The sequence below is a fragment of the Simochromis diagramma genome, unplaced genomic scaffold (assembly GCF_900408965.1).
Source record: "Simochromis diagramma unplaced genomic scaffold, fSimDia1.1 OVJJ01000321.1, whole genome shotgun sequence".
Lineage (NCBI taxonomy): Eukaryota > Metazoa > Chordata > Actinopteri > Cichliformes > Cichlidae > Simochromis > Simochromis diagramma.
Genome location: NW_024386772.1, coordinates 1,941,478 through 1,962,190, shown reverse-complemented (window position 1 = coordinate 1,962,190; position 20,713 = coordinate 1,941,478). Strand labels below are relative to the sequence as shown.

Genomic DNA, 20,713 nt, shown 5'->3' with positions numbered 1-20,713 from the left:
ACACAGATTACCAAGGCCCATTATTAACCCGTTTGGGTAGCATCTGGGTAAAACGCACATTTCTCATCAAACTGAAAGCTTCGGTGTTTTATTTGTGCGCGTTATTCTCGAGATCCCAAAAAACAGAACTGTAGATTTATCATACATTGAAGCTTTGCCAAAATGATGTGCCTCGGTGAAGTGCATTTATCACAGATCACTTATTGTGACATTTTAATAGTAGTCCCTGAAGTGCTACATCTCACGGGAGAACAGAGTCAAGACTATAATCGCGAAGGTTTAGGAGCAATAACAGTTTTATTTTGGGTTCATACTTTTGAGCTGATTCCATAACAGACACGGGGTAGTTAAGTGGTTATAGAGGATATCCTTTAAATGTGATGATGGTCAGTTCACGGTTATTTTCTGGCGTATTAAATGTTCCCCACTGTTTTCCTGTTGATACTAAACCTCATTTGGTTATTTATATTATGCTGGTAGATCAACTTGACCCAATTGTGTAACTTTATTGATCGTAGCCAAGCCACCTATCTGTATTCCTTACTGCACGTAAGGTCAATAAACCTCAAAATCAATATTCATAACAATCAATGTTGCATTCTCTATGATGCCTCTTCCTGTGCAATGATTTCCTGCGATTGAATTGCTTTATTTGTGTTTTTTGGAGGCGCCCCTCTGCTGCTGCTTGTCCGTTTCGGTGACGCCTGCTCGTGTTTCTGTGTGTCCCTGCAGGAAACACGTTGTGTAAGTCAGGAAGCATTGCTGTCTTCGGGAACGTGGTGTACAGCGGACTGCTGAACGATCACCTCTGGCATTTGGGAGTGCCCCTCTTTACAAGACTGGTAAGAGCAGCAGGCCCCTCTGTGCACACTTACCTTCACTTTTGTTGGAAGAATTTCACGCGCTTGTGTGGAATCTAACAGGTGTGGAATTCCCCGAAGCTTGTAATGTTGTTTTTGATGCCCGCTCTGTTGACATGTGTTAGTTAAGGTTAAGACCTGGATGTGACTCCTCTGCTGTGGATGTAGGAGACGAGGAAAACCCACCACACACACACACACACACACACACACACACACATGCATTTCATATTAGACTTTTTAAAAGGCATAACTAAGATGTTTTCTCTGGCCTTAAAGTGCAGGTGAGCCCACCTATGGATTCAGTTCTTCCCCAGCTGGCTGGCTGGCTGTGTAGCTAGTAGTGCTGAAAAAAGGCTGGCTAAATAATTCATGAAATTTAGTTTTACGGCAAGAATTTTATAAAAATTACAAGGTTTTAATTAAGAACCGGAGCGGCTGAAGCTTGCATTAAGAATTCATGATAAATGTCTATCCCTAATTGTCAAAGGGAAAGCGAATGTTTGTTTTACACTTAATCTCGCTGATGGTGGAATGTGAGCTTAGGAGATTCTTGTGAACGGCATAAACACGAAGGATCACAGAGCGATATTCCAAAAGATGAAATCCAACGAAGCCCTTTTCCCTTCTTGTTAATTACCCTCTTTCTAAGCAGGTCGCAAGTTTTCATCAATGTTTATTATTGATTAAATCTGTCGTTGTTGCTGTCATTTATGAGTCAGGAATTAGCGTTGATTGGTGCACAAGGGTTGCATATAATTGGGTTACATTAAATAGATAATTCAGCTGATCTCATAAATGTCTAATGTGAAGCCTTGTTTGATTATCAATTAATGTCAAACGGAGATGCAAGAGGCTGTTAGGAATCCTGTTGGGTTTGCTTGTGTTGCATGTGGCAAAGCTACTCTCATTGCAGCTGCAAGAAGAGCCAGGAGTTTTTACAGTGAAATGTATATTTAATATTGTACGCGCTGGCGAATTCAAAGTAACGCTGGAGCACGCGTGCACAGCGAACGCTGGTAAACAAGTCTTTAAAAGATGTAACAAAAAGAAGGACATCAAACGCCACAGGTAACAGAGCTTTGGCTTCTAATTAAACAGAAATTGTTTTTTGAGGAAAATGTGCCTGTTGTTCTTAGCTATAAAGAGTAGAAGGAGGGAAATGATTAAAATATTTCATGGCTCAAAAGTCACTTCATGGTGCCTTTTTCAAAGCCGAGAGTTTAATGGAGTAGGATGCTTAATTACTAGCATATTTACATTTTCTCCGACAAATCCTCCCACGAAGAGAAAGCTGATGGAAAATAACCACTGTGTGACTCCGAGAAGAGTTTACCCCATGACATCGTGAATATATGGTAAAATACATAAAAGATGGAGACAGCCACCATAGCGTCCAGGTTGGTTTGGTGTATTTCGAGGCTCGGGGGCAAGCCGCTCAATAACGAGCACCCATGCAGACTATCCAAGTGTTTCAGTTTTTGTTGGTATTTGCAAGACAGATGTGATGTAAAGGAATTACTGTGTTGCATTATGTAAATGTTAACCCAACATACAGCTGCTTCTAAACCAGCCTCCATATTAATATCTATGATGTTTACTGTGGACTGCCTGAACAAGCTGAAACACATGCTTCAATAATCCACAATACATTTAGTCATGCAGAATCACGTGAAAACAAACAATAACAGGTGCAAGTATGTAACACGAATGAGGTGATGTGCACAAATGTTTAAAGTAAGCATTTAATAATATATTATAATATAACATGTACGTATAACAGACATAATGTGGCATCCGTGCAGCTTATTGATGTCACAATGCAAACAGGCCTGGAGGATTAACACAAACAGACCACACACGGTGCGCTCGCAGTGTGAAGACACCTAATCCCCGCTGTCGTTAGGTTAACATCCTCCGTGTCGCTCCTTTGCACGGCGAGCAGCGGCCGAGCTCTGAGCCCGCAGGAGCACTCGTTGAAGTAAAAGGTTCGACTCCCGGCTGCGCCACCAAGGCGCGGCCTTGTGTAGCGCTCAGTGTGCCCGCTGCCGACACACTAGGTCCGCCCAGCAGTGGTATCAGCATGACACGCGGCAAGCCTTCACATCCCCAACACACAGCTCCTAATTACTGCACAGCCCTGCCAGTTTGTACCCCTAGGCCAGTACTGACTGCTCAATGCCAAGATGTAAACACTGCATTATTAACACGACATACAGTCTGTGCACACGGCTAGGTTTAATGTACTCGACGTATGTCTACATGGAGGCATTACTTTAGTGGGATTCTTTATGCGAAAGCATACAATGAATTTATTGTCTTCCAGACAGCGAGTTCCAAAATCACCAGATGGGCGATTTGCTGCGTATAGGGTAATGTATGCTTACAAATGATGTTTAATGATATCTTCCAGGGATAGGAAGCAAAACATTACCATTTTCAAGGCTAAATATGCAGGCTGTGTCAGAAAGCTGGAGATACAGAATTAAGTAACACACTGTCTTTTTTTTCTTGTTATTTTATGCATATTTATTGGCTGCCAGAGCGTCTTGATGGCATTACACAATATCTCGTTTTTTTCTTTATGGCAAATCACAGTCCAAACATAAGCTTTGCCTACTTATCACCAATTCTAATATATTTTCATATGAAAAATCTCTCATGTGAGTATTATTAGCAGAGTGCTCTGCCCCTGCAAGTGCCGCAACTTCCTGTCAGTGTGAGAATAATAAGGGAATGGAAATGTAATATGAAACTTCTTCAGCACACAGAGATAAAGAGGAGAAAGGGCTTTGTTTAGCCGCTTGTTTCTGCCTGCACGGCCTTCCCCGGCGCCCTTTCCTCACGTGACGTGTGCTGTGTAGAAATGTCAATACCTACCTGTGGAGCTGATGGAGACCCATAAATCGATAAAACGAGCATAGCTGCAGATCCTTGGCCACCAAGTTGTAAAACTGGTCACTCCATAAAGTGAAGTGTGTGATTAGAGAAAACCAGCCTGGCAGCATCAGAGTGGAGCCGCCGTCTTCCTTCGGGGCTCGCACCGGCTCGGTCCGAGCGTTCGGGCGAGCCGGCCGCGACTATAGCCCAGAACCCCGCGGGGAGCTCGCAGGGATGAGAGCGAGAACTCTCATTGTCTCCTCTGGTGTCTTTCTAACGACGAGATCCGAGTGTGGCTCGACAGAAGATGCTCTGTAAGTAGCGGCTCTACGGACGAGAGGTGAGATCGGCATAAAATATTAAGACGGCAGATCTCGAGCCGGCGACGGTCGGAGACAGACGGACATTTTAGGCAGAACACTCTGTGTGTGAGGCCTTCACTTCCTCTTCAGTTTGAAAGCTCCATCTTTATAATGGATGGCGGAGTCTCTGGGGAGTGTCTAGACTATGGTGGGAAATCTAAATGGTTGGGAAAGCCACTCCAATGCTCTGTAAGTAGTGTGGAGTATGGGAGAAATGCAACTCAGAGAGGTGACAGGAAGAAGGGAAAAGCATCCCAAACAACACCGTGTTTACCTGCATTGCACTTCCCTTGGTAACGGGCGTAGATTCCTAGACAGGAGATGGAGACTTTACGTAATGCTTAAATGCCCTCTGATTCTTTTCTCCCCAACCCTAAGTGGCCTTAGCTCCAGACCGCGATGCTCTCTGTCTGCACCTACGCCCACCCCCACCCGCTCTCCAGCCTGTCCTGCTCTTTTTTTTCTTTTTTGCCTCCGAACTCGTTCTTTTCCTGCTTCTCTCCCCCCTCAGTTATTTATGAGCACGACTTGAAATAGACTTCAGTATTTGATAAAAGCGTGATCCTTAATCTGAGTTGCCTGAGAAGTGCATTTCATTTTTATTTCCCATCAGAGATTGATGGAGGACTGGGGCGGTTATCCACTCTGTGATTGCTAATGTAAATCCATTGACTTCTGGTGGACATATATAAAGATATGGAAGCCTTGCATGTGCATCCCGTGATGCCAGCGGGGAGATTGCGTGCGTGCAAAGCAACGGAGATGCTGGTTTGTGCGATGTGATGGAGGGGGGTGGTGTAAGAATTATATGGCGCGTGTCTTGATTTATGAAAAGCTTCTTAAAACATCACAATATTTGCAAAGTTACTAATTGCGGTTCTTTGCCTGTGTGCCATTTCATATTTCACCGCTCACTTGTGCTTTTTCTGAAGGAGGAGGAAAAAATAAAACGGGTGATAAATTTAAGATGACAGTTACACCATATGAATGAGGCCCCTTGTGTATCAATTCGCTCAAAGCCAGCTGCAAATCTAACTCGGGCTCCTTATGTGGCAATTACTGATGGGTAACATAACCTGCATATATCTGTTCTGTTCATTAGGCCAATGTGCTCTATAACTGGCAAATGTTCTTTAGGATCCTACAGCAAATTAGCTCATCCCCCAGGACGTCTTTTATTGGATGATCCGGCTCCAGAGGATGCCGCAAAACCACTTGAGCTCTCCGCAGCCTGCCCCGGTTGCCACAGGGTTAATATTTAAAAGCGCGAGCTCCCAGTCGTGTATTGATGATATGTTTTGAAAATTGCTGAGGCAGGCTCATTGTTACAGTGCTGTCTAGAAGATAGCCAATCCTCCCTCCTCCCCTCCCTCTCTCTCCCTCGTTCCCCTCCCCCTTTATAGCCGCCAGATGGAAAACACACTAAAGCATGTAATGTAATATAGCTTGGCACACACAGAGGTATTTCACACCAACTTCATCTGGCCTCTGATCTGCCACAACGCCACCTGAAAAAACAGTGCTTTTTTATAAAAAACCAAAAAAAACAAAAACGTCACCAAATCGCGAGTTCGGAGGAAAAGAGGGAAAATAAAAGGCAGAGGAGCTATCGGCAGCTAAAAGTAGAAAACAAGTGGAAAATAGGCTGCGCCTCCCAATTGCCTGTGGCATATTTTAAGGTTTTCTCTGAGAGTCTTTTTTTCCTTCAGCATCGCCTCCTTCTTCTTCTCTTCAATGAACTAAAACTGCCACAACTTCAATGCAACTCATCGCAGTCGCAGACGGTGAAAAGAAGAAAGGGGAGCGATCTGTTAGTCCTCCACTATCACCAGCATCATCCCCAACACAGCACCCCCCCCCCCCTCCCCGCAGAGATCCCCACCACGACTCTCAGCTTCCTGCTCTCCCCCCCCCCCCCAACCCCTCCCTCACAACTCTCCCCCCTCCACCCCCCGCCTCCTCCCCGGGACGCTGAATTTTACAGTACCGTCTGCAGGATCCCGGTTTGTTCGGCGCACTCCTCTATGCAGAGCAACACGGCTCCGGTGGAGGAACGCTGGAGGCAGCTGTCAAGCGCAGGCTGCTGCTCCTGCTGCTCTAGTTGAGCCTCGGTGCCGTACCGACTGATTTCACATTCACCAATAAGAGACGGCACAGGGGGGAGAGAGAGAGACGGAGAGAGAGAGTCTTGAAGTGAGTGGTGTGGAGAGGCAAGTGGAGTGGAAGAGTGTCGAAAGAAAAAAGAGGTTACAACACCTCCCCAGCTCTCTTTCCTTTCTCCCGTCTGCTTTCCCCCCCCCCTCTTTCTTGTGTTGGCTCAAAAGAAGAAGAAGAAGAGGAGAGAGAAAGGGCTCTTTTAAAAATTAACTGAAGAACAAGCTGCTTGTCAAGAGAAAGAAACGAAAAGAGAAGAAGTGCTGGGGGACCTCAAGTCAAGCCCCATTGAACAGTTGAGAGGGAGGGCTGCCTCAGTGGAACAGGGACCAGTAAAGCTCTCTGTCCAAACGTTCGGACTCCTCTTGACACCCACGCTGGCTGGACTGGTCCCAGCGCTTAGCCCCGCTCTCCTCCACCCGTCTGCCCACACCTGCCCCGATTCCACCATGATGATGTACTTTTGGGTGAGTACCGCACCACTAAAGTGTGGGTATCTCCTCCTGCTCACACCGCTCCGGTATGCACAGAGTTGGCGTGTAGAACGTGTGTGGCGCATGTGTCAGAGCGTGTTGCAGCCCTTACATTATATACAGTGTGAGTTTGAGCGTGTGTGCGTGTGTGTGTGGTGCAGCGCCTCCCACATGCATGAACAGAGCTGATGGTTTTTCCACTCTCGTGTGTTTTATTGATGTTGGGTTGCTGCAGCCAGAAGCTACAGAGGCCTGTGTTTACCCGTCACATTTGTTCAGCCTTTAAACGAAATCGGATGTTTGGGTGCGATTGTTATCCACGCCAATACCTTCACGAGTTCGTCAACTTCCCCCCCCCCCTGATTGTCAAACTACCCAGCATGCAGCTGAAACGGTGTCCCTCCGTCTGAGAACGACGCTCGGGGTCTTTCGGGGACACGTTGTGATTTCCTCGCCTGCGCTGCGTTTCCAACGCTTTTTGTGTGATATTGTTGTTTTCCTCGCCTATATATCTAAGTCAGGCAGAATTTCATAAATTAAATGGCATTAAGCGCAGAATGAGGATAATTACAGATTGTTAACCAGAGCTGCTGATTAATTCTCTTTGAGATCATGTGTGATTAGTCAGATTGGTTTTGTCTCCTCGGTGGTTTGTATTCTCACCACAACAATACCCGCCCAACGCTCACTCTGCTTTTGCATTTGTGCTTCTCCTTCTTCTGCTTTTTAATCTAAATTTCTCACTGATGCACACTGCAGATCACTTTAATCCCCCCAAGTTTTGCTAACTTGTATTTTGTACCTTCACAGAAATACAAAGTAAATGAATATTTTCAGCCTTGCCACTGTAAACAGTCTGAGCTGTGATGCAGTTGGAGATATGTCTCCTGCAGACTGTGTGTGTGTCTGTGTGTGTGTAGCTATTGATCGTTAGTTCAGATTTCTGGGGAGAGTGCATCTTTTTGGGGAAAAGCTACTTTACAAGGATGACTCCATTATGAATGACTTTCTACTCGAACCACTTTTTTAAAATATGGAAGTGAAGCAAAACATGAATAAGCAAAGTATGCTATGCACGTTATGAATGAAACAGCCCTGGCTATTGATTCAGAGCTCACGTTTCTGGAGAAAGAGGATGTTTGGGGGCCAAAGTTGCTCCAAGTGGTGACGCGAGCTCACATTCGAGCCTCACGCGAAGCTCTCCTTTTGTCTCCGAGCAGAATGGAAGTGACAGGACGGCGTACGCTTTCCAAATTATGCCATAACTAAAAGAACGTAACGCAGCGTGCGGTGCTCGTGTGCTTTCCGAGGCCTCGCTGCAACACAGGCCTCTTTGATACTCTGAGCTTTCGCCTTGAGATGTTTTCTGGGTGTTGATGCTTATTGAAAGAGGCTCATCACTGTCTGCAGCAGCTCACCGATCTCCACCTCCCGTTTCATCACGTATTCCCCCTCCGGCCGGTCAGAGTGATGACCACACGCAGATGTAGGCTGAACAGACCGAAGCGGTAGTGCTGGCAGTTTACAGCCCTGCAGGCTCATCACTGTAACATGAGGCTCCGTGTACTGCAGTGGGCTTACTCTCATCGTGTTAAGAAAAAAGAGCTTATAGTAAAGGAGCTATTGCATCTGTGAGCGCATCCATTATGCTAAATTAAAGTTATATATCTTACTACTTTCGCTTTCTGCTCACTTGAGAAGCAACATTATTTTGCTGAAAGCGTGGAGTCAATACATGACTCATGACTCGTTTCATCATTTTGCTTCTAAAACTTCAAAATCTTTGAAGACTCTGCATTTCTGAATGATCACAGAAGCCAAATGTCTTTGTGATGATTTTTCACCCAGAGCCTAAAAAGAGGTCAATATTTCCACAACGAGAAAATCAGACAAGGAACAAAGTGATGAGAATGACTGATTTTTAATTAACCACAAGTAAAAATAACCAAATGATAATAAATTATTAGCTAATTTCTAGAAGTTTTTAACGTTTCCAGCTTTCAAGTATGAGATTGTCTTCCTCCTACTTCTTTATCATAGGACATGGACTATTTCCAGCTTTTTGACTCTTCTTTGGACAAAATAAACAATATGACGAAGCAAACTTGGGCTGATTTAAAAATGAGATGATTTTTTAAAAACGTGTTTAGCTCACCAAATAATTATTGGATATTATTGTTTGTGCAGGAGCCTCTAAAACATTTTGCAGACAGATATTTTACACAGGAGAAAATTTCCACTCGTAGCTCTCACGCAGATGTAGCTGATGTGGGCTTAACCTCGTCTGACGATGCAGACTGACTTAAATATTTCCACTGTGCAGGAGCGGGAGCGACTTCCTTGTTGTGACACGAGCCACCATCATATAAAGGTTTCTACTGGCCTTTAAGGATACCATACGATTTTAGGATTTAAGGGAAATTATTTGGAGGACCAAGCCTTTATTGGGAGTCACTGCTGAGTGTTTTAAAAGTTTAAAAAAATATAAAGAGTCCGGCTTCCCACAGCACTCCAGGAAGTGGAATTAGAGAATTATGGATTTCTTCTCACCTTGCCTGAATTTTGCGTTTCCTCGAGAAAAAAAAGGTAAAATTTGAAACACTCAAAACATTTTCTGGGTTACACAAAAATGAAACTGCCAGGGTGTAATAACACTTATGAGAAAAGCAACATCCCATCCAGGGAATGATTTACTATACCATACCTGGAGTGCATTTCGTGTGTGTGCGCGGGAGTAAGCGAAGTTGTGTTAGTCGGCCAGCATTTAGCTGCGAGAGGAGGGTGCGACTGGCTCCCGTTTGAACTGCAGGTGGCGAGCATTACCTGCGGTCCCTCCGGAGGCCTGTCAGCCGTGCATCAGTCTGGGGAACCTGCAAACTCCCCTCATTAGAATATTTATTCACCAAGCAGATGTTCTTATCCAGGGCAATTACCTTTGGCTTACATTTCCCTGTTGCCCACTGATATAGATGAATGTGTATACAAAGACGTCCCAGGTTATGCATGGGACCCTTGGGTGCCACCCACCATTCCCCGCATATGCGCGACGGGCAAGCCGGCGACCGTCTGGCCTGCCACGGTGTTCAACCTAAAACCCAAAATCAGCTCCACTGTGGTAATTGGAGGAAGTGGAGGCGACATCTCCTGCAATGGCCATGCAGTGATGGAAAGATGGCCTGTATATCATTCTCTCCACCCGGCTGTTCCTTTGCATTAGAGACAGAGAGAAAAAGGGAAGAGGCATGGAGTGGAGAAACCATGCATGCTTCTGTCCTCCCCTCAGTGTGATGAATAATTTAGCAGTGCAGGGCCCTTGCTGTCGAGTAGAGATGGTGGTAATGGGGAGACTGGATATATATGGCATGCCAAGGAGCGATGGTTTACGTTAGACTTCCCCAACCAACGCACTCGAGTGCGCCGCAGACTGCTCACACGGCGTGTTTGGCCTGTATTAATGTTTTGTTTTTATTTATCGGGGAGAAAACCGAACCAAACAACAGCGGACGTCGATGCGCGGCGGCTAGCGGCGGGGCTGGTTTGAGGCTCTGGAGCTGTGGCCATTAGCAGGAGTGCATTCCCTTTAGGCAGATGTTCAATCTCGGGCTGCATTCAACCAAAGAACAACTTGGTTGACTGAATTGTGCCTTCTCTTCAACCGATCGAGGGGAAATAAAACTGCAGGTTATCGCTAGATTAGCTAAATTGGTCTCGGTGTACTCGACCTGCAGCCTTATTAGCCTAGATGAATTATAAATAAACACAAAAGGCCTGTATTTATAGCACGCTGAATCACGCTAGGCTCGTCGCCGTTGTCCTTAAGCGATAATAGCAAAATCAGACATTCGCTTTTTCTTTTACACGATCCGTTTGCTCCTGAGCTTCATGATTTCATTTTTCTGTTTTAATGCAAGAGGAACTTTTACATCTAGCTCGGTTTACCTGGATGTGCTGCAGATGCTAAGGCGTCCTGTAAATAACCATCACACCAAATAATAATATTAAGATATATTTAAACCCAAAGCAGGAAGTCTTAAACACAAATTTTGGAGGAAAAGTCCAGCACAGACAAATTGTTCTACCTTTTCTAGCAGTGACTAGTCAACGAGATGATTGAATGTTGCTGCCCTTGCTAGTCTGCAATGAACAATGGCTGCAAACTGCTGGTTCTAAGACGCTACGGTGTTCGGGTGCTGGAGTGCTTTAATGGGTCGCTGAGGCGTGTGGGCACTAGCCTGCAGAGAAAAAAGGCCGCTACTGGTAGCTACGCTAAAGTTAGCCATACTGATCTGTGACTAATCTGGCGTCATGCTGTGCACTGTTATACGCCACGTAACGTCGGAGCAACAGTTGAAATCCAGTTTGATTAATGAATGTGATTAATGGTTTCAGAAGGCTTACAGTTTAACCTGGCCTGTGGGTTTGAAGTTAATGCAGTTTTTTAGGTGTGTTTTTACTTTAAATGGACTAGTTGGACTTTTCTCTCCCATTAACTGAGCAGTAAAGCAGGATTTAGATGAAACGCGAAGCTGCCGGTTGAGCTGTGAAATGCAAAGAGCTGCAAAGTTCACGCACGGTCATATATTTTAGCCAAACGCAGCGTCGGTTAGTTTTGAGCCAGCTCTGATTAAGAAATGAAGTTTGGATCACGCAGTCTGCCTTCAGCTGGGCAATTTTTTCTTTTTAGAGGAAGTCTATTCCTCATGCTGCCAAAAATAATGGATTAATTCCCCTAATGAAAATAACACCAGCAATTGTCCAGCCAATCAGAATTGCGAGATCAGGTGACCATCCAATCAACCAGCCGACCTGAAGACCACAGCCTCACTTTAATTAGGACGTGCATGTGGTGGAAGTGATATGAAGGTAGATTTCCTTAAAAGATGAAAGCAGCGTGGAGTTTTAGGCCCAACTCTGTGCACATATAAGAAGTCCCGTATGCATTTCATGTGCATGCATATGGCCTGGTTGCAAATGCTCAGAGAGACGTCTGCAGCCTGACCAGCAGGAAATGTTGAAATTCGTGATGGACTGCATAAAGAGGCAGAGCTGATCAGCCATTCTGGGCGGGAGAGCAGCGAGTCCAGGCCGCTGGTTTCATATTGCAAGATGAAGTGCTCGCGATCGTTTGTTAATGTATTAATTGATCTGTGTCCTTAGACGGGAAAATCAGAAGTAGTGTCACGTAGGCTCTTTAGTACTCCCCGAGACGCCTTCATTAGCAGCTGCTGGCCGACTCTCCACCCCCATTACAGGACCGTGTTGCCACACACTTTACCTGACTGCTGTAATAACTTTAGACATTTCTATCTCCCCGGCAAGACCTCCGACAGCCCGAACAGTTTGAGGGCTTAACATCAAATGTGAGGCGCTTCTTTGAAAGGCTTATACTGCAGGTGATTCACCGCGGGGGGCCGTGTGCCGTTGTTTTGTCTGCTGGTTGTTGCTCTCTTTTCCTTACGAGTTTGAGTAACGGCTGTTGCAATCAGTCATTAACTTCCAGCTCGACGTTTTATAATCTGGACGGCACACATGCCTTTGTAGCAGGGCTGATGTAACGACGCTGCTACAAAGCTGAGCTAAGGAAGCAATGGGAAGTACATCCAGGAACTGTGTTATCTCTTTAACCGCTAATACCAATGAGGTTCTAGCAACTTCACCGACGAGCAAATTGTATAGTTCTTTTCCAGTGTAATGCCAGCTGCATAGAAAATCAATTCAGTCAGAAAAATGAGGCTAGTAGGCTTTTATTTTCCTCCTTTTTCGGGATAGCGGGGCTCCACCCTTTGTGCTCCGTGGGATCATTAGTAATCAGTAGCTTTAACATTAATTCTGTCAGCTTTTGGTCTCTTCCCCTTGGGGCTAATGGGTCTAGAGCCCAGCTAATTGTGATTAGGCTCTGACAGCAGGTTTTACTTGCAGGATTTTCACACCACAGTCCTCTTTGATATGAGCTGCACAGCTGATAAAGAGATTAGATACAGGAAGAGAGAGTGTATGGAGAGGCGGGAGGAGGTAGGTGTTCTTAAACTACAGAAAGACACCTACACGGGGGAAATCACTGGTGAGTTTAGCAGAGGAAAATAGATCCGGACGCAGTAAAAGCCTCGCGCTCGCTTATTGCACCTGCTATCATTAGCGCTTTTGTACACATGGTCAGCCTCCCAGGGAAAAGTCATTATCCAGCTGTGCTGTTATTTTTCTGCTGTTTTCTCCTAGTGGAGTGTGACTTCAGGGCTATAGCCAGCGCACCCTTTAATGCCTCCAACACAATAAAGGACTCTAGCCTTAATGATGTGGGATTGGATGGCCATGCCTCAGGTTGTCCGGGGGCTTGTGAGCTGTTACTGCGAGCGGCCATTTTGCCTCGCCGCCGCCGAGGCTCGGTGTCAATTCAAGCCCAGCCATTCCAGAGGAGGCAAAAATAAAAATCTGATTTAATGATTAACTGCGGCTGCGTTGTTTAAAGGGCCCTGGCTCTCTATCTCTCTCTCCCTTTCTTCAGGCGAGCGAGAGAGTGAGGGAGCGCAGGCTGAAAAGCAAAACAACGAGGAGAGGAAGGAGCCAGCGAAGTAGTAGGATGGATTGTTGCCAGTGCACGCCAAGTTGCCAGAACACGAGGCGATATCGTCTGTTTTTCGCTCTTGACTGAGTGAACAATCCTGCACGAGTGAATCAGGAGACGTGCGATTGTGCAGGATGATGTTCAAAGCACTCATTTTACATCTTAATGACTCGGAGGATTAAATATTAAGGTTACGGCTTCTCCGGCAAATGAAACTGGAGCAAAAGTTCAACGATTTTTTTTTTTCTCCTTCCAAATTTTAAACAACACCTGAGCTTTAGCAGCAGGACGACGAGTGAGTTTGCGCATCGTAGCGTTTAGAAGAGGCCGCCTTTTCTCCCTTCCTTCATTTGAACAGAAAGACCTCCAAAGCTGAGTCATATGCTGCTAATTCTATTTTTCAGCCTTGTTATTAATTTATTCAACTTTTCGCGGTTGCCCCGTTGCACCTCCAGTAACTCCACAAGTCTCTCACGGCAGTCCTTCATCCTGCTCGGCTGCATTGCAGCAGAAGGCGTGCACGCCGCTAACACGCCTGTGCTGTAGATATTGCCCTGAAGTGTCAGCTCTCACATACAGAAAAGATTGGAGGAGAGGCCCCTGTGAGAATGGCAGCAACATATCCGCTGGCAACCTGCCACGCATGACAAGAAACCCACTCCTGCCCCTCTCTCACAGCAACAAATGTAATTTGTGTGTTTCCCCCAATTTTAGACTCGAGTACTCGAAAATTCTTTTCGAGTTTTAGTAAAATTAAATAGAAAACCTGTTGGAAGGTTTATTTTATTTTTCAGCAGCTTTATCACTTTAGTTGTTTTTAAAGTTATAATGAAGGGAAATATCTGAAAAGATTTAAAACGGGTATTATCGTTAAAGGTAAATGACTCACTGTCGTGTGGATGTACTGACCAAGTGTACTGCGTAAGTAAATGATATTTTAAGTGTTATTAGTAGTTTTCATAGATACATTGTTTTTAATAGTTATCTTTAGATTCCATCCATTTGTCCAGGTCGTGGGGGGAGCAGCTCCTCCTCCTTCGGACCTTCTGCTGGGACACTGAGGTGCTCCACAGTCATGTGTGTTTTATTTGTTTTATGCTCTTAAATCTTTTGGGATGTAGGCCTAATTTTTTTTCTGTTTCTCCCCCAAAAACAAACAAAAAACAGACTTGCTGTGTGTCACCTTTCACCTGTGCATCAGTTCAGGGTCAGCAGGTGTGTCTGTTGCTTTCCTCAAAGATATAAATGTCAGTTTGGAGGGTTTTCATAACCCAAAGGTTCTTCTACTGTACAGTAAAATACACACATATATATTTGATTAGCTACTATATTTGTAAGACGCTCAAGCTTTGGAAGTGCATTCAGGGATACATGCTGAACTGCTGTTTCTTTGTCTGTATATAATAGGACATTTCTTCAAATTAGCTCGTGTCTGCACCCGTCAATATGTCTGTGCCAAATATTTAAATTTTTACTAGAACATGTCGATGTTCTAAACAGATCCCACCGCAGCCTGGACCGACCGCATTCACTGGAGCACGGTGGCATTTATAAAACACATGGCAGTAAAACCAAGCGAACAAACCTTATGTGTGGAAGAAGCAGCTGAATGCAAACCAGTAGCTGTAGATGGTACAAATATATGAATATGACGCATCATCTGGCTGCTTCTGGTCTCAGAATTGGCCTCTCGGGATGACGGTCTGACAGTTCATATGTGGTAAAAGCAATAAGCCTGTTTTACCATATATGGTAGAAATCTGTCAAATTTCTTGTTATTTTTGTGTATTTGATGAACAAAGTGTTTTTTTTTTCTTTTTTGGGGAGTTCGGTGTCAGAACTGCATAATTATAATACACACAGGAACACCATGGTCAGCTTTGTGCAGTATTTTGTGTTGTTAATGTTTTGGGGTTTTTTTGTATTAGTACAAGATCCAACTTTGTAAAAAACCACTATACTCCATCTAATGCAAACTATTCAGAAGCATCCAAGTAGCTTTTGTGCTAATTTTGAATATTGCAGTTAATAAAACTGCAAATCCAAATTCTGCACAGTCGCATGGTTCAGTGAGAGAGTAGTGGATGCATTGTTGGGCAACAGTCTGCAACGCTGGTGTTTTTAATGCATATGTTTTTCTATGTGGGTGCAAAGACTGTGCTCAAAGCTTGTTATATACTCTTCTCAATCAATCGCAGCCAGTGTAACCCCCTCTGTCACGTAAAAGGGGGTTAAGAAACAGTGTGGCACACAGGCTGTAAAATTAATGGTAGGAGAGTGACATTAGTGTTATAGGTTATTGACCGATTTCATGGAATTTATGACCCTAATCGAGTGGCAGTGTCAAAGGGAATGAAGCAAATAAGAGTGGCGCTGACAGCAGAGCTGCGCTGTGGCCACTGGACACCACAATTTGAGCCTTCCCAGTAAATTGTGGCCGGGACTTTATAAGTCTCTGCGGAGGCTGCTTTCACTCCGCCTGCCCGGGTCCCGAGGCCATGCCCCTGGCCTACCTCCATCCTCCAGGTCAGACACAGGCAGTCTCAGCAGATGATGAGAAACGCTACTTCATCTCACCTCGTGTCAGGCTTGGCCTCTCACGGTGTCAGCCGCTGTCTGCGCGTGCACGCATGTGTGTTTGTGTGCACCCACTCGCGTGTTTGCTGTCAGAGTGATTTTCGACTGTGTTTGTCTGCGGTGGGGGAGGTGTTCGTTCTCATGTAGTTTTCATGATCATTATATAACCTGCGGTATATTTGCAGCTACTGGTGTCTATTTCCATCCCTGTGAGAGCTGGTCAAAGCTCCTGTTTAAGCACCGACTAGAAACAGAAATATTCAGCGACGCGCAAACGGCCAGCCCCATAAAGATGATTGAACTGCCGCTGATAAATAATTCTTATTGAAAACACGGTATAATGTGACAGCGTTGTCATTTTATCAGGAAAAAAATGAATACAGGTGAGAGGATAACAGGACTGTGGCCAAAGATCCCAAACACCACTTTTTGTTTGGTTTGTTTTTTTACTGCCCTGAGCTGCTTTGTGCGCAGTCTGTGCCGTGATACCACAGAAGAAGAGGCGTCATACGTACGCTTTCATAAAGATAATGTATAGACGTTTCTTTGATGTCAGTCGAGGGTCTGCTGAAAAAGTAACCCAACTTTTTTTGGGACTGCTTGCTGAGTGACTGCAAAGCTACCGTCACAGTTTGCTTGTGACCCTCCAATGCAGTTAAATTGATAAGGAGCTCTTTATACTTTAGTATCTGCTGTTGCCGTCCTGCAGGGGGATTCTCCAGCGTATAAAAGGGAATTTTGGATGTTTTGGGAAAAGATCCAAAAAGACTAGTAGCCATGCAAAACAGAATTTCTAAATAGTTCTGATAACGCTTGACATGCATGGCTCAGACATGTCATAACTGTGCAATAAGCTAACCGAATGCCGACTTCCAAATGCGCTCTTAAATCATTTGTGCAGCTGCACAGCGCGAGCGCTAAACAGAGGGAATGAATTAAAACTTAAAAAAGACTCTCTTCACCCAGAGACGCTTCCACTCATCTAAAAATAGAAGCTGACATTATCTCGTTGTTAACAACTTGGCTCGGACCTCCCAGCGAGCGGCGACTCGGCGCTGCTTGTTTACCTGGGGTCCTTGGGGCTGCGTGAGGACGGTCAGCTGCGGCGGCGCCGTTCCGCCCCAGCGCTCTGCGGCTTTGTGCGCTGGCTTTTGTGCGGCTCTCTAACCTGCTTTAAAAGCCCTTTAGTGTGCTTCTGACATGCTGCGCTATCACATCGTGGCCTCGGCAGAATGTATGGAGCCATTCAGACACTGTGCAGAGTGAAATGAGTTTTATCCAGCGGTTGACGATTGAATGTAATGGCGCTCTCTCTGGGGAGCAGAGTTTTCCATCCACTGATGTTCGCACTGATACGACGCAGCTCTGCACTGCTGAGGAACAGCTTGGTCTCAGCTCTTTTAAATTATGCATTTTCATGACTAGAATATGGGAAGCGAGCGTACCACTCCTGGACGTTTGCATTAAACAAAACCGATGCAGTCTCTCGCGCGTTACGTAATCTCTACGCACGCGGCTGCGTTGCTGTCTTTGCATCTTTCTTTTTTTTTCCCTTTTTGACTTTTTTGATTTAGATGCAAAAATCCGAACGAAAGCTGTTTTTCTCCGGTTGAAAAAAGAGAAAACATTAAACGGAAAACGACTCCGGATGGGAATAAATAGCACTGATGGTTTTTGAGCTGATGAATGACATGTAATAAAACTTCATATCTATACGAATGTCATCGTTTGGGATTTGAGGGCATCCGTGACAGCTTAATTCTAAGAAACAACCGACAACAAACAGAAAATAAATTTCTCCGCCGCGCTGATTGATGATGTGCCGACAGCCCCCCCCCCACTCCCCCGCTGTTTTTCATATAGTGATGAACATATAAACAAGGACAACCCTTTCCTCTCCTCATCATCAGCACCGCTCTGGTATTTGACAGAGAGTGAAGTGGTGTGATTTTTAATTAAAAAGAAAATTCAATAACCTTATCAAGACTTGCCATTTTAGTTTGAGGAGTATCGATCAGCCGTTCAGTTATGCAGATCTGCCGCTTTCATCTTCTGGGCAATTCTGCACGGTGGCCTCTGGTTACTGAAAAGATCTCGTTTCAGAAAATCTATTTCATATATTATTTAGGTTATGTTTAGTTCGGCTTACAATACAATATTCAAATATGTTGTCGTGTGCGGCGTCTTAACATCACGGGCTGGAGGTTAAAGCGGCGCGACGTGGAGCTGTGAAGCACGTTAGCATACAAGTCTGAGCAGGTGAGCGCCATCGGCCGGGATTCAGGACGAGATGGACAAACTCCCGCCGGTCAGAGGGGGGAAACTGTGCCACTGATGATCTGTCGCAGCAGGAGGCTAATTGCCCGCACACCTCCGTGTATCTCCCTGTTTCTTTGCCTTTTTTTCCTCTTTTTTTTTAATTTCAATATGTCTGCTAATGGAATTAAAAACATGTTGCCAGGGGTCTTTTGCAATTTGGAAAATAAGTCCATTAAGTTCATTAATTTAATAATGGGCAATAATAATGAATAAAAAGTATTGCTCAATTAGAGGGGAGCGTACGGTTGGCTGTTTCACATTCATTCGAAATCACCTCAGTGTGCAATAGCTTAATGAGATTATAATGGAATTGATATCGCATAGGTAGTGAATTAAACCGTTACCAGAGAACCCATTAGGAATGAAAGTCTAATCCTGAAACACTTGTCACAGCTAAAATAGGCTTCTACTTTTGTTATTAGCCGTCAATCGAAGTGGCGGGCTCTGAAGGTGAATCTCCTGTGACGCTGGCCACGATGACGATGATGAAACCCAGCGATTCTCCTCGATGCGGGTTAATGGCGGCATTTGTTTGGTACTGTATCACTGCTGTATTGGTGGCGTTACACCACCGCTCGGGTTTCATGGCGAGCGTTTCCAGACCAGCAAAGCTGCTGAGGGCTTCAGTTAAAATTACACAGACAGCACATTCATAGTAATCTAAAAAGGTCAGGATAAATTACACTGCTTATTTCAGTGAAAAAGGCGGGTAATGCGATCCGCCGTGAGTAGTTTTTCATGCTGGCCCCAGTACATTCTCTCTGGGCTTATGGCGCAGATTTGACTCTTTGACTTTTACACGCTTGACACTCGATGTCAATTTACCGTCTCGTTTTAAGACCGGGAGGGACCGGCCGAGATGAACTTTTCCCTTTCGTCGGGATATTACAATAATTTGAGGTGTTTTATATCCGTAATGGCTTTTTTACAGGAACACTTAAAATAATGTGTCGTTGGAGGATGTTGTTAAAATCAGAAATAGATTGGTTCATAATTTAACTTTTCATTTAATGCGGGTGCAGCGATACACCTTATAAATCCACATTATCAGCAGTTTGTGCAGCTTCAGCAAGGCAAGCATGTCAAAATGTCTTATTAGTGTCACTCTTAATGTACTATATATAATGTATAACGTCCTATATATAACGGATTCAATCAAAAATGAGATCCCTGCAGTTTGAGAGATGTGGAATCGTGATATTAATCAGGGAAAAAAGAAACAATTTGCAGTACTTTTTAAAGGCATGCCCTTGGCTGAAAAATGAGCACATTCCTTAGCCCGAGCCATCCTCCTCCTGGAAGATATAGTACAATAAAGATGATTCACATTGCTATATCTGTGTTTTTAAAGTGGAAAAACTTTAGATTTTCCACATAAGATGCTTTCATGAATTTACAATGAGCTGTAAAGTGAATGCAGCATTTTTTGTTGTAGAAAAACAAGCAGCGAAGTAAATGACACGCTGTCCAAAGCATACAGGTGTGTTCCGACTTCCTCGGAGTTCGGTTGCGTAAGCCGGTGAAATCTCCTGACACGCGGCACTGTGCTTTACAACCTGAGTTTATTTCCTCATCCTGAGTCACTGTGGCAAAAAAAAAAAAAGCAGTCGAATGATGATTTTTGGAGGCGGCGAGGAGCAGGGATAGCAGCACTTTAAAAAAAAAGAATTAATCCGCAGGATCGTCTGCGATATGAAAATAGGGCTGTTTGTGTTTGTGACTGAGAGGAAATGAAAGTTTCTAGAGGGAAAATGAGACAAAGAAAGGAGGAAAGTACCACACATACAAACTTGAGCAAAGTAAGAACTCTTCATAGCTGTACGTGTGCGCTCATGAGCGAACATGTGTGCGTTCTTAATTAATATTTAAGCCACCTTCAGCGTACCCTGGAAAGGAAGTAAAGGGGATTGTGTTCTCATGGATCCTTTAATCCTCTGAATTAGCAGTTTAATAACAAGAAGCCATTTGTAGATTAGTAAGATCAAGCTTCCGAGACGTGCTTGTGTACAATCTACTTAAATGCTTTGATTTTTGATGTAGGAAAACTCCCCTCCAACACGCCGCATATACAGTGAGCGCGCGAGCGTGCGCTCGTAGCCGTCGGGCTTCTGCTCATATTATTTTATCGTTATTTCATTATGTTTTAGATTGCTGCTGAAAGGATTGAAGCAACGGGGGATTAATCAATAGCAGCTTTTGATTGATCAATATCATAAATCAGGCAAAAATGCAAAGACTTTATTGATGTCATCCTCTATCATGTGACAGTTTTCAGAGTATAGGAACGCTGCTGTTCATCCAGTTTCGTGATTTCAAAGATTCAGTTTTTCCTCATAGATCAACTCGTGTTTTCAAAAGTTTCCATTGTTGCTTAGCAACTGTGTTACCCAGCATGCACCCGGGCATCTTTATTCTTGCTCGGCATCATTTTGCCTTCGTTCTGGTTACATAGTTGCCATCTTTGCAGCAGAATTAGCATCAGCGTAATTCTTCTCGATCCAGGTGCGTGGGTGTGCCAGGAAGAGA

General features: G+C 44.6%; 1 protein-coding gene across 16 annotated transcripts in view; it reads left to right on the top strand.

The window, feature by feature from the left end:
• The window catches only part of LOC120738381 (RNA binding protein fox-1 homolog 3-like), a 419,925-nt gene that overhangs the window by 283,948 nt on the left and 115,264 nt on the right, over positions 1–20,713 (top strand). For 15 of the 16 annotated variants that reach the window (XM_040039589.1, XM_040039625.1, XM_040039671.1 and 12 more), the window contains one exon: positions 733–842. In XM_040039589.1, the coding sequence (XP_039895523.1) occupies positions 733–842 (110 nt within the window). Of the gene's footprint in view, positions 1–732; positions 843–3,708; positions 3,721–20,713 lie in introns of those variants that run through there. The other variant, XM_040039699.1, reaches the window with a different exon arrangement.